At 41.3% G+C, this 12,463-nt stretch overlaps 1 protein-coding gene across 1 annotated transcript in view; it reads right to left on the bottom strand.

Annotated features, from left to right (window-relative positions):
• The window catches only part of pik3cb (phosphatidylinositol-4,5-bisphosphate 3-kinase, catalytic subunit beta), a 61,334-nt gene that overhangs the window by 24,086 nt on the left and 24,785 nt on the right, over positions 1 to 12,463 (bottom strand). The window contains exon 3 of the mRNA XM_039819155.1: positions 2,644 to 2,839. Within this exon, the coding sequence (XP_039675089.1) occupies positions 2,644 to 2,802 (159 nt within the window). The 5' untranslated portion in view covers positions 2,803 to 2,839. The remainder of the gene's footprint in view (positions 1 to 2,643; positions 2,840 to 12,463) is intronic.

The following is a 12,463-nucleotide window of genomic DNA, read 5'->3' as shown; positions in this document are numbered from 1 at the left end:
GCGTCTGCAACCGGAATAAACAGCATCCTTATTTTTTATTTGTATATATGATTATTATCCGATGGTTTAGCAAGGCTAATAGCATCTTCTTATTAACCCATACAGAACCATCACAGTGCTTTTGATGGAGTTTGATCATGAATAACCTGAGCAGTGAAATGCTGGTTTCAAACAGCATTTGTTTTTTTTTGCCTTAAACCAAATACAAAAAACATAGAATAATGATGTAATAGTACTGACAAATGAACAAACATGACTCACAGCAACATGACGCAGCTTCTGGGTGAGCCAATCAGGATGTGAATAATGTATTACCACCAGCAATGCTGGTGTGATTCATGTCCCTGTGCAGCCACAGCATGATCACAGGGTTGGATATCAGGTTGAATGTGTTTGTGTGAGGTTATATAGCTATGCGGTTGCACACTGGAACAGAACAAATTTGCCCTCCAAACAAATATCTCCCGCTTTCCAGGATATCTGAAAATAAAAAAAGAGCTCAAAAACCGGCTCTTCTTGGATTCTTGATAACTGGCATGAAGCTGTCTGGAAGGCCTGCTTACTCCTCCTGGCTTCCTCGTATTTGCCCCCCCACTTCTTTCATTTACTAGAAAGATCTCAAAGAAGTCTTTTCTCCCTGTCTTTTCTCTCTTTCTTGCTTCAGTGACATATTTTTCATAGCTTTCCGCTGCTTCTGTACAAGATCCTTATACTGGAAGTCAGCCATTTTTTATTGTATGCTCTCCAGGTATTGTTGTTTTGTAGTTTAACATCATATTATCTTCCTTAAACTTAAACTCCCAATATGGAGAATACTATCGTATTGGTTGGCTCTGTAAATTAAGTAATATGTCGGACAACCACTTTGCAAGCACTGCTAAGTCAATCAGAACCATAATTCCTCGCGCAGATAAAATGTATTTGATTAGGATGGTAGCACTAAAGGACAGATGTCCCAGTTTCTGCCTGTTATAGAAAACCAATTGTTTCTGATGAACTTCTGATGCCAATTTACCTTTTTACCTGCGCGTACCAACAGTCTTATGCATGGACACATATACGTTTAATCTGATAAACTTAAAAGGTGCAATAAGCGATGCTGCGCAAATAATGTTGATATTTGAACTGCCAAACAAATACAACCTCCCTCTATTTAGAAGCTCAGCCACCCAGATTCACAGACAGATAACTATTGGCCGGCCGGCACATTCTCATGCTGCCTCCCCCCTAACATTAACTGCGCCTGTCGCCGATTGGCTGGAATAGCATTTTGTGGCTCGTGCACTCCTTTCTGTTTGTTTTCCATTTACACAGCCAGGGCTGTGTATAAACACCGGATTTTTTTTCAGGACAAATAGAGAGCTAGCTGACTTTGACAAAAGGCGTATTGGATTAACATCACTTGCTATACCTTCAAAGGTCTGAATATGGGCTGAGACCTAAAGTGTATTGTTCCATGAAAAACATAATTGTTAAGGGCGCCCGGATAGCTCAGTTGGTAGAGCGGGCGCCAGTTTTTAACGGTTTACTCCTCGACGCAGCAGGCCCGGGTTCGACTCCGACCTGTGGCCCTTTGCTGCATGTCATTCCCCCCTCTCTCTCACCTTTCATGTCTTCTGCTGCCCTATCAAAATAAAGGCTGAAAATACCCAAAAAATAATAATAAAAAACACAATTGTTAAGAGCAAATGTCTATCTATGTCAGACAAAGTGAAATCGTCTGTATCTTTGGTCACATTGCAGGGCTGATTAAGCCAGAAGTGATTTCTAGAACACACACACACAAGACTTTTTTCTTTGCTATTCAGAACCACCTCCTCAGGCTTTATTTAAAAGTGCCTGTCTGGGGAAAACATTTTTGAGGTTTAGTATCCATGGAGGGCATGTTTTCTATAAAGATCCAAATATAAAAGAACGCTAAACATCATCTTTGCAAAACCATAATCTTTCATCATTTTAACTGATTCAAACTGAAAAGTAATTTATCAGGCTGTTGTAATTGAATACATTATATTGTAAGATGTTTCTTTGTATGCAAAGGTAGAAAAACAGCTTTCAATAAAGTGCAGTTAAATAAAACAATACCACAAAGTGCACCCTCAGGTTAAGTAGCAAGTAATGTACTTAACAACTTCTAAAAGACCCATCAGGTCTGTGACATCTGACATCTGCTTCACAAAATTAGCTGCAGTCATGCATGATGTCATGACCTATTTGCGTGCTGAAAGCAATAGCTATTCGCAAAAAATAAACACCCAGCCAGCCGCAACAGCCACCTTTGTCAAAACAGGCATTAGTTAATGTCTAACTGACCAGCTGTGTGACTGTGACTGTGTGTGTGTGTGTGTGTGTCTCCGTACTTGTAAATATGTGTGTGGGCTGTAGACTGTTTTCCCTCATCAGTCAATTAGACAATAGGCATGTGAGGACAATAACACAACATCAGGATACACAAGCACATAAATAAATTGAATCTTCTTGAAGTGTGTGGAAAGTTGATTTTATTAGAATCTATTAATTATCAGTTGTGTTGTAACAACACAAACAACACAGCTGAAATGACCTCACATCAGCATATGGCTTTAAGTACAACTACAACTGATGTGTAGAAATCCCATTTTAGCCCAAACCTGTGCCACTCACCAGTTTGATGTGCTGAATGGTGGCTTCGCGTGGAACTTCCATCTGGATGTAGATACCGGTGGGCAGCAGAAAGTCCACAGTAATCTGGTCCAGAGCGTGGCCGGCCAGGGGCGAGTGGGCCGCCCATATGTCCAGGAGGTCTGTCATGGCAGGAGGCATGGCAAGGGGCACCACACACCACCTCAACCATAAGGACCTGAAGGGACAGAGGAGCCAAACAAATCACACATTTTAGAAAGAGTTATGCTTTTAATGAGTGTAATGTATTTGAAAAAGGAGAAATGTATTTATTCAGATGATACATATATGTTCTCAATAGGTCGTTCTGAATCGGCCTTTAAACCCTTACTACTGAGGAGACAATGATAGCTGGGGTTAGGGAGCTGACACACTAACAATTTCAGAACTAAAAAAAGCATTAGTTTGAGATGGTTTCATAAGTCATGAGTCACAATGAACTCTAGCAACCTAAAGACAAACAGGCTTTATGTTAATGTGTCCCAATCCCGTGTTGACGTGGCTGATAACACTTTCCTGGAAACCTTGCAGCTTAGGGTTGTATTCCAGAAAACCTTTAGATCAGACAACAAGTTGACAGGCGCAAATTATCTAGTGTCACTATGTCCCTGGGGGCAGCACTGTGCCGAGTCCAGTACTAGCCTGCTAGCTTTGACTTGGTTGAGGGCCAGTGCTCAGAGGAATGCCCACTAAGCAAACAGAACAAAAGATCAGTCGCCCTCCCCTCATCTGACAATCTAGTTCCCCTGGCAGAGCGCACACACACACACACACACACACACACACACACACACACACACACACACACACACACACACACACACACACACACACACACACACACACACACACACACACACACACACACACACACACACTTACTTAGACAGATAATGCATGAATAAAAGTGCACGTAAATACATATGCACCATACAGTATACACCATCCCTAAACACACTCAGAAAAACAGAGCAGCTGCTGCTAAGGTAATTATCAAGTATGGCAGGAAGGGGTTAGACTGCCACAGTTCATCTCTACATGTCCAAAAGCACTGGCTGAGAATGGCTACATGCAATTCAAGGACAAATAACAAAAGCACAAATGTGGACCCATAAACACATGCATGTTAACTGCAGAACGTTCCATTGAGCTGCAGTAAGTGGCTTCCCAGCTGCTGGTGTAAAACAGCCCACAGCCTGGTTTCCATTTGGGCTCGTTCCTCAACCACAGCTGTACCGTCACACCACTTCCACCTGCCTTTTCCCCTTAACCTAGTCCTTAAGTGGCCTACAACATTAACTCTTCCAGTAGGCCACAGGTCCATTTCCATTTCATCTCGATCCGCCCATTAAAAATGACAGCCCTGATTGCCTCTAATGGGCTTTCCCCTCGAAGTTAAGTGCTCGAGCTACCAGCAGATGAGCCGTTGTTATGCCACGTGGCTGAGGATGGTGCAATATCTGCTGTGCATTTGGAGCCACAATCTAAGACACTTAACATTATTAGCCATGCAAATGGAATAAATCTTGTGTGTGTTACTGTGTGCTGTTCAAACCATTGACTGCGTTCTGAACATCTATTAAAGGGACTTTGCAGTTAGTGCATGTGATAAGGGGTGAACCAAACATGATCAGTTTAACATGATGACGCATATATTACTACACTGTTTATGCATGTAATAACTCCTACATACACAAGGCAATGTTTTACTTACTCAGACACACACACACACACACACACACACACACACTTCCAGGCGGCAACAAGACAATACACAACAACACAAGAAACCAGCCAAATGAACAGTAAAGGGGGCAGTCAATGGTGAGCCTGTAACGTCACAAAAGGTGCACAGTTACAAACATGAATAGTAACATGACACCCAGCATGTCTGACTGATGCATTTACAACACTGGTTTCTCAGGGATGGATGAACAAGTATGTGCATGCATGTCTATGCATAATAACTTGTCTCATTAAATGTTGCCGACGTTTTCACACCAGACAGCTTGAATAGTGTCTCATCCTGCTGTGATGCCGACACTCACTCACTCACTCACACACACACACACACACACACACACACACACACACACACACACACACACACACACACACACACACACACACACACACACACACACACACACACACACACACACACACACACACACACACACACACACACACACACACACACACACACACACACAGGCTGGGCAATATGGAGAAAATCAAATATCACAATATTTCTGACCAAATACCTTGATATCGATACCGCAACAATATTGTAGTGTTGACTATTGGTGCTTTCACAAAGTATTTACACAATAAGATTTTTTATAAATAATCATCTTGATCGATATAATGACTAAGTGGGTAAAGGCAAATAATAGAAAAGTTACAACAGTCAGAAAATGACATCACTTTACTGTAATGCAGCCTTTAAAACCAGGAAAAGACAACACTTATGTCATATTACGATATCCAAAATTTAAGACGATATCTAGTCTCATATCACGATATCAATACAATATCCAGTCCTTCCAGAAAAATGCGGAGTTTTTTAGTGATTGTTGCGGGCAAAAATCCTTGATTATGCGGCACGTTTTCTTAAAAAATGCAATGGAATATGCAGGACATTTATGCAATTTATGCAATGAAATTGCGGGAACTTGCAAAAATTGACGTAAATTGCAAAAACTGCGGTTTGATGAAAAAGAGAAATTACATCATTTCATAACGTCACTTCATAACGTTCCCATGGCAACAGGGGAAAATGGCTGCTCTTGTGTGAAGTAAACGCAACATTTTTCAACTTTCTGCTAAGATATAGGTGACATTTTTGCAACGACAATGCGGGGATTATGAAATCATGCAAGCCCCGCATATTTTGCGTGGAAATCTGCAATTTATGCGGCGAAAGTGTGGCGTATTTGAAAAAATGCGGCCCCCACATAAATATGCGGACTTTGGCTGATTATGCATCGCGTTTTTCTGGAGGGACTGAATATCGATATATTGCCCAGCTCTACCCCCCTCCCCCCCACACACACACACACACACTCACTCAGCCCCAAACTAACACACACTCACTCAGCAACACACACACTCACTCAGCCACACACAGTCAGTCAGTCAGTCAGTCAGTCAGTGACACAAACACACAGACACACACACACACAGACACACACACACACAGAGACACACACACACACAGAGACACACACACACACAGAGACACACACACACACAGAGACACACACACACACACACACAGACACACACACACACACACACACACACACACACACACACACACACACACACACACACACACACACACACACACACACACACACACACACAGGTGAGCAGGTTTATTGAGGATGTGGTGGCAGACAGCCAGAGGTCTGCTGCAAGGTCAGGTTTCAGCGGGTGGATCAGAGGAGGAGAACAAGTAGGTTTGCAAGTTCAGGGAGAAAGAGAGAGTTTCATATGATAAACAGAAAAGCCTGAAGGGATCTGTCCAGTTAGCCAGCATTAGCAGAAACAAACAATGTATCACTATGGAGCATCCAGTTCACAGCTCCCAGGCACACTTTGATGACTATTTGTGTTTGAAGGTGCAGATATATGACCAGCTTATATGTGCTTTGTCGGTTTTCTGTGCAAACCAAGATAGATTGTTTATTTATGCAACATTTACAAAAACAACTGTAATTCAATACACAGATTGCAATTTTGGGTCTACATTTGAGTGGTTCCAAATGTACCCTTGTTTGTTTCCTTTCACAAACTCAAAATACAGCTGCCTGGGATGAAAAAGATAACTGTCATTTGTTCACATCTTTGAACATTCGTGTCTGATCATTGACCATCATTGTCGGTAAATCAAAGGAACGTTGGGAGATTGGAGGGAAGCATACTTGAGAGGCAAACTGGTTTGATTAAAATGGCATTCACTTCCAAAAGTCTGAACACAGAACAACATAACCTCAGTACACTGCAATAACAAAATCCAACATCAGATAGAACAGACAAAGCAAACCTCTGCTTGCAATGGAAGTTGTCCCTCTTAACTAGTGACAGTGACATGTTGTAATGGCTTTCATGCCCAGGCAGTTGGATTAACAGTTATTTAAACACTGGTGTTACTCAGCACTCTTTCTAATGCGCTCTCTGTCTGACAGTAAGAGGCCTGTGAGCCTCTCTACAATGGAGTGTGTGTCTACGCGTCCTCTATGTGTGACATAAATAGCGTATGTGTATGTGTGTGTGTGCGTGTGTTTGTGTGTGTGTGTAAAAGGTCATGCCTGGTGATTAAAGGGTCCTGTGACACATTTTCTTCCACACTGTGCTAAAAATTCACAAAGAGGATCCAAGACCTCTTCACCTCCCCCGTACAAACACTGTACTCCTGTAAATCAATATGGAGACAAACAGGCAATAATTAGACTGCCTAAGTCAGCGTTTCCACCTCTGGGCAAGCAGAGTGTGTATGGCGTTTGTGTGTGTGTGTGTGTGTGTGTGTGTGTGTGTGTGTGTGTGTGTGTGTGTGTGTGGGAGGGGGGGGATGGTGTATGCAAAACAAAATAAAGATAAGGCTCCCATCCAGCTCATCGAACTGTGTAAAAACAAATATGGTGTGTAGTGGAGACTTTTAAAGTGTCTCACAAGCAACACTTTCAATTATTAGTGCTGAGATTATTGACTGATTGACGGATTACTCGATGGACAAGTCATTTAACAAGAACATTTTTCAAAGATTCTGCAGTTACATCATATAAAATTGTGAGGTTGTGTTACTTTTCTCGGTTTATCAGTACATTTAATATCTTTGGGTTTTGGACTGATAATTGGAAGCTTATTTAAGGACTTTGGATTTTTCATAGTTATCAGATATTTTATAAAGTAAACGATAAACCAATAAAATAATAAAAAATAATAATCAAACAGAATAATCAATAATGAAAACAATCTATAGTTATAGCCCGGATTTTGGTTTGTTGGTGCTCTCACCACATATCCTGTCTCACTTTCAGCCACTAACCACAATGGCACTGTTTGTGAAGCCGTAACACAACAAAGCTGAATGCAACTTTGTACTGTACTCACACAGTCTGTAGACTACCGGTAATTGTTTTTAATCACAAGAGGCCAGGGCATGCACTTACAGTATATGTATACCAGCTACAGCATATGGTCCATTCATTAAAAGGGATACTCTTTCTTTTGCAATGATTATTAAAAAGCCAGCACATAGACAAGCTTGGGTATCTCTTGCAGAACAACGTAACCTGTCAGAGAGGCAGAGATGAATGAACAGTGCTTGTAGCTTTGTGCACAATATACTTACACTAATATTCAGCCAGATGTTAACGTAGTATAAGTATATGTGTTGGTCTGGGTGAGGTTAACAGAAAAGCTGTTAAGCTCAACAGTATGTGCTTGTCTGGGTGGTGTGTGGATAAGCTGTCAGCTGGGGTGTGTGTACTGTGGCTGGAGTGAGTGTGTGTGTGGGTGTATGTATTTGAGTCACCAGTGGAGCAGTACTAGCACTTACTGTATTTAGGAGTGGACATTGGTGGCGACTGTAGACCGTAAACACATTCTGGTGTAAAAGGTCATTTTAACTGACACACTGCGGCTGAGTCAGTGACCAGACATGTTTGTGCATGTCTGAATGAATATATGTGTTTGTACACAGTTACTGTAGGGTGTTTACATTAGTGCTGTCAGTTAAACGCATTATTAACAGCGTTAACGCAAACCCATTTTAACGGCGTACATTTTTTTAATCGCAAGATTAACGTTCTTTTTGGCCTAGCAAACTTTGTAGTTTTTTTTCACATGCTGTTGCAACAACTAGTAAGGTTAGAAAAACTACAACACCACACCGGCTCTAGCTAGACCGGAAACAAAACAACAGGCACGAAATGGATGCCAATAAGATTCTGAATGGAAAGTTTACTTTTAAAAGGGGTGATAGAATGATTATATAGGGTATTTCACACTGTTCCTTAAGGTCTCTTAATGGGGTATGTAACATTGGTTGGGCTGAAAATGGCCCAGGTGCTATTTTTTTTGGCCCTTATGCATCCCTGTGTAATGTCTATTTGGAACGACAGCTTTTCTTCCAAATATGGTATGCTCATGAATATTTAGATGAGCTGCACGCTGATTGGTTGAGCGAATCCCCCATACACACACATTACAGACGCGAGCTGATTGGTTGAGCGAATCCCCATACACACACACACACACACACACACACATTAGAGATGCGACAGCAGGGCTCATATTTCAGACACACACACACACACACTCTGTCTGTTACATGCCCAGGCGAGAGCCGCAGCGGCTAAAACAGCAGAGACTAAATAAAAAAGTTTTGACACTTTCATTATAACTACTGTTGTTCTAACGTTACTCTTGCAACATAAAAAAACCTCCACCAAAGAATTACAACTCACCTTGTAGCTAGTAAGCATGGGGAGAGGAGAGTGAACCCCTGCAGCGCTGCGTTAGATCCACAACTCCCTCTCGTCCGATATACTCATTCTAAACCCTTTTCTCTGGGCCAGTAGACTATTCCGTTGTACAGTCTGGAACACTGTATTTACGACCGTGGTTCATTTTCAATATCCTTGCAAAACCTCCAAACTTTCTTCTTTTCTAAAGTACACTGCCCAGCTCGTGTGTGAGATCCTGACAGAGCTCCAGCTCAGAGGTTCTGTGAAGGGGGAGAGGCCGACCGGGAAGGCAGCAAACCCGGCCAGCAGCCGCCGCCCGTCCCGGCAGATTGTGGAGCTTGTAAAGTCCGACATCGTCTTACTAAATTTGCAATTAGCCATACATTTTCATAAAACGGCCCATATTTGAGCTTTACATAGTTGATTTCTTGCATAAAAAAGTTTCAGAAGTGATTTTTGTAATGGAATAACAGAGATCTGCACGACCTACATTTAGAAGACTAACTGAGCTCAGATCAGTTAGTGACCTATGTAAATTTTGGGGCGTTACAAAGATAGAAGGTTGAGCCAAATGAGGAGGATTTGAGAAGTTGACGTCAACTTTCAGCTTTGTTCAGATTTGCTGGTTTTCAGCAGCAGTTTCAAACTGTGAGATTTGCAGAGGAAAGATGTGTCATTGGGATTTTGAGGTTCTATGTATGTCCTATTTACCCACCAAACTGTCATTATTCAACTATGACAGAGTAAAATCGGTTTTGCATTCTATCACCCCTTTAAAAAGTTGCCAAATGGTTCCATTGACAAGACCAAAGTGATCTGTGTGTTTTGTCGTTCTGAACTGAGCTATCATCGCAGCACGTCCAGTCTGAAATACCACTTGATGGCCAAGCACACAGCTGATGGGAATTCTCCGCCTCCTCGTCAAAGCCAGGCGACAAAAGCACAAAGCAAGCCGATCCACTTTTCCATGTTGATAAGAGCATAAAAATGAGAAAAAAAATAATGGGATAAAAAGAAATCAAGGGACATTTATAATAGATAAAAATGTGCGATTAATTGTGAATAATTGCGAGTTAACTATGACATTAATGCGATTAATCGACAGCACTAGTTTACATTAAGTAGTACTTACAAGTTCCACCCATTGAACTTCTCACATTGCACTCATGGCGGGTTTTTTCGGCTGCGGCATCGGTTTTTTTTTTTTTTTACATTTCCTTCATTATGTAATCCGTGCCTGTTATTTTTTGATTTTTAGATCTTTGCTGCGTCCTACTATTATCCAACTATTCTATCGATCTATGTCTTGCTTCACTAACTTAGTTCTTTCATCAGTTTCATCGGATGTTCAAATCATCATCCTAGCGCTGTTTCTTTCTGCAGGATGCAACGCATCATGCTCAGAACTGTAACGTGAAAAAGTGTCTTGAAACCAAATCCCCTGTAAAAAATGTTCTCACAGCCACTAAGAACAAATTGACTCCACGCACACTGTATCTGAGAGGAAGCGTGAATGAAGAGAATGAGTGGGAGCATGTGTGAGTGGGAGCATGTGTGAGTGGAAGCGCGCGTGTGTGTGTGTGTGTGTGTGTGTGTGTGTGTGTGTGTGTGTGTGTATTTTTGTCTTTGTAAGGTTTGTGTGTGAAACAACCACATCCGGACAGCTAGCAGTGCTCCATCATATTAACCACTTCTAATGACACAGTGGCACATGCCCAGTTCTCAGACAGGAAGCAATGATACTAAACAGGAAATGAGTGACAAACAACAACCAGAGCAAAAGTCCCTACCAGTCATTCATGAAAAGCTGATTAACAATGAATCACCGGCTGAACGGTTATTCTTTACCCTGAAGAGTTATTTTTAATGTTGTTTACTTTATTCTAGTCAAGGCCACTTGATTTTACAATATTTATTATTTTTTAATCAATTGGAGTACGAAAAAGATAAAATATCTGTGCATAGCTTGAATGTACAACAAGGTTTGTTTATGCACATACAGAGTTAAACAGAATCCTAGCACACACCTTATCAGCGTGTCTCTTTGAATATAAAAAAAGGATGATTTCAACAGATTTTGTTCATTATGGCAGAATAACGATGGGGGCTCACGCACGGACACACGGACACACACACGCACCCATTTATGACTTTGTGGTGCATTGACACCTTGAATAACAGATTACTGTAGGGCTGAGACGATTCGTCGACGTAATCGATTACGTAAATGCGTCAACACAAATAATTTGCATTGACGCATCACGGGTAGAAATCTATAAATAACCGGCTGCCTCCAGCAACAGCGCAGGTATGGATTCCTCGCGAGTTCAACAACACGTTGAATAAAAAAGGCTTGCACGCGGTCTTCTAAAGTGTGGGAGTATTTTACTCTTAATGCCAACAACAACGTAGTAGCCTGTAGACTTTGTAAACAACACAAAACACCCTAAGTTCTGCTCACCTTTTTGTCCCTTTCCCTCCCAAGTGAGTTTAGATTCTCTGCCTGAGCCCGAACTTGGGCCGGGTCGGGCCCATATGTCCCGCCACTATCCTCGGGCCGGGCCTTTCATCAAGTATTTGTGTTTCTTAATCATTACTTTATTAGCCTAATTGGGTGTGGAGAAAGCTATGCTTCTCCAGCGTCTCCCGTAGCTCTGGGTATATGTCCTGCACTGACTTGAGTGTGAGGTAAACAGTGCTAAAATCGTCTCCCCCATCTGTAGCACTGTCTTCCATAATTGCGCAACCAGGACAGATTGTTTCAGATATCTCATGAGTCCTTTATAACGTACAACGTGCACTGTAGACGTGTGTGATCATCAACATAGTGACATGGAATGTGTTCCCACTGGCAGCCCAACGGTACGTGATTTGTTTTAATAGATTAAAAGGGACAAGAGCTTATTCATTATTTTACCTACTACTGTTAAAAAAAGCAAATACAGGCTACTCTTTTTGCACTTGCTCTGTTTAAGTTTTTATTTTTGTATTCCTCCTGAAAGTGACTTTATTTTGTGGTTGGATTGATAGCCTACATCTGGCTTCAGGTTGCACTACAAATAAATTTTACTTGAACAGTGCAGTGTTAAACAATTTTAATAAATAGAGACTTGAACCTTATTGAAATTTGTTTTGTGTAAATTGTTAATAATTGAGCAATGGGAAAATAATCGCTAATTAAAAAATTAATCGTTCGATAAATCGAAAAATTAATCGTTAGCTTAGTCGACTAATCAAAAAAACGTATCGTTAGATTAGTTTAAAAAATAATCGTTTGGGACAGCCCTAGATTACTGGTATGGCATTATGAGATTTTCAGTGAGACA

The sequence above is a fragment of the Perca fluviatilis genome, chromosome 2 (assembly GCF_010015445.1).
Source record: "Perca fluviatilis chromosome 2, GENO_Pfluv_1.0, whole genome shotgun sequence".
Taxonomy (NCBI): Eukaryota; Metazoa; Chordata; class Actinopteri; order Perciformes; family Percidae; genus Perca; species Perca fluviatilis.
Note: the sequence above shows the minus strand (reverse complement) of the source record. Positions and strands in the feature narration are given on the sequence as shown.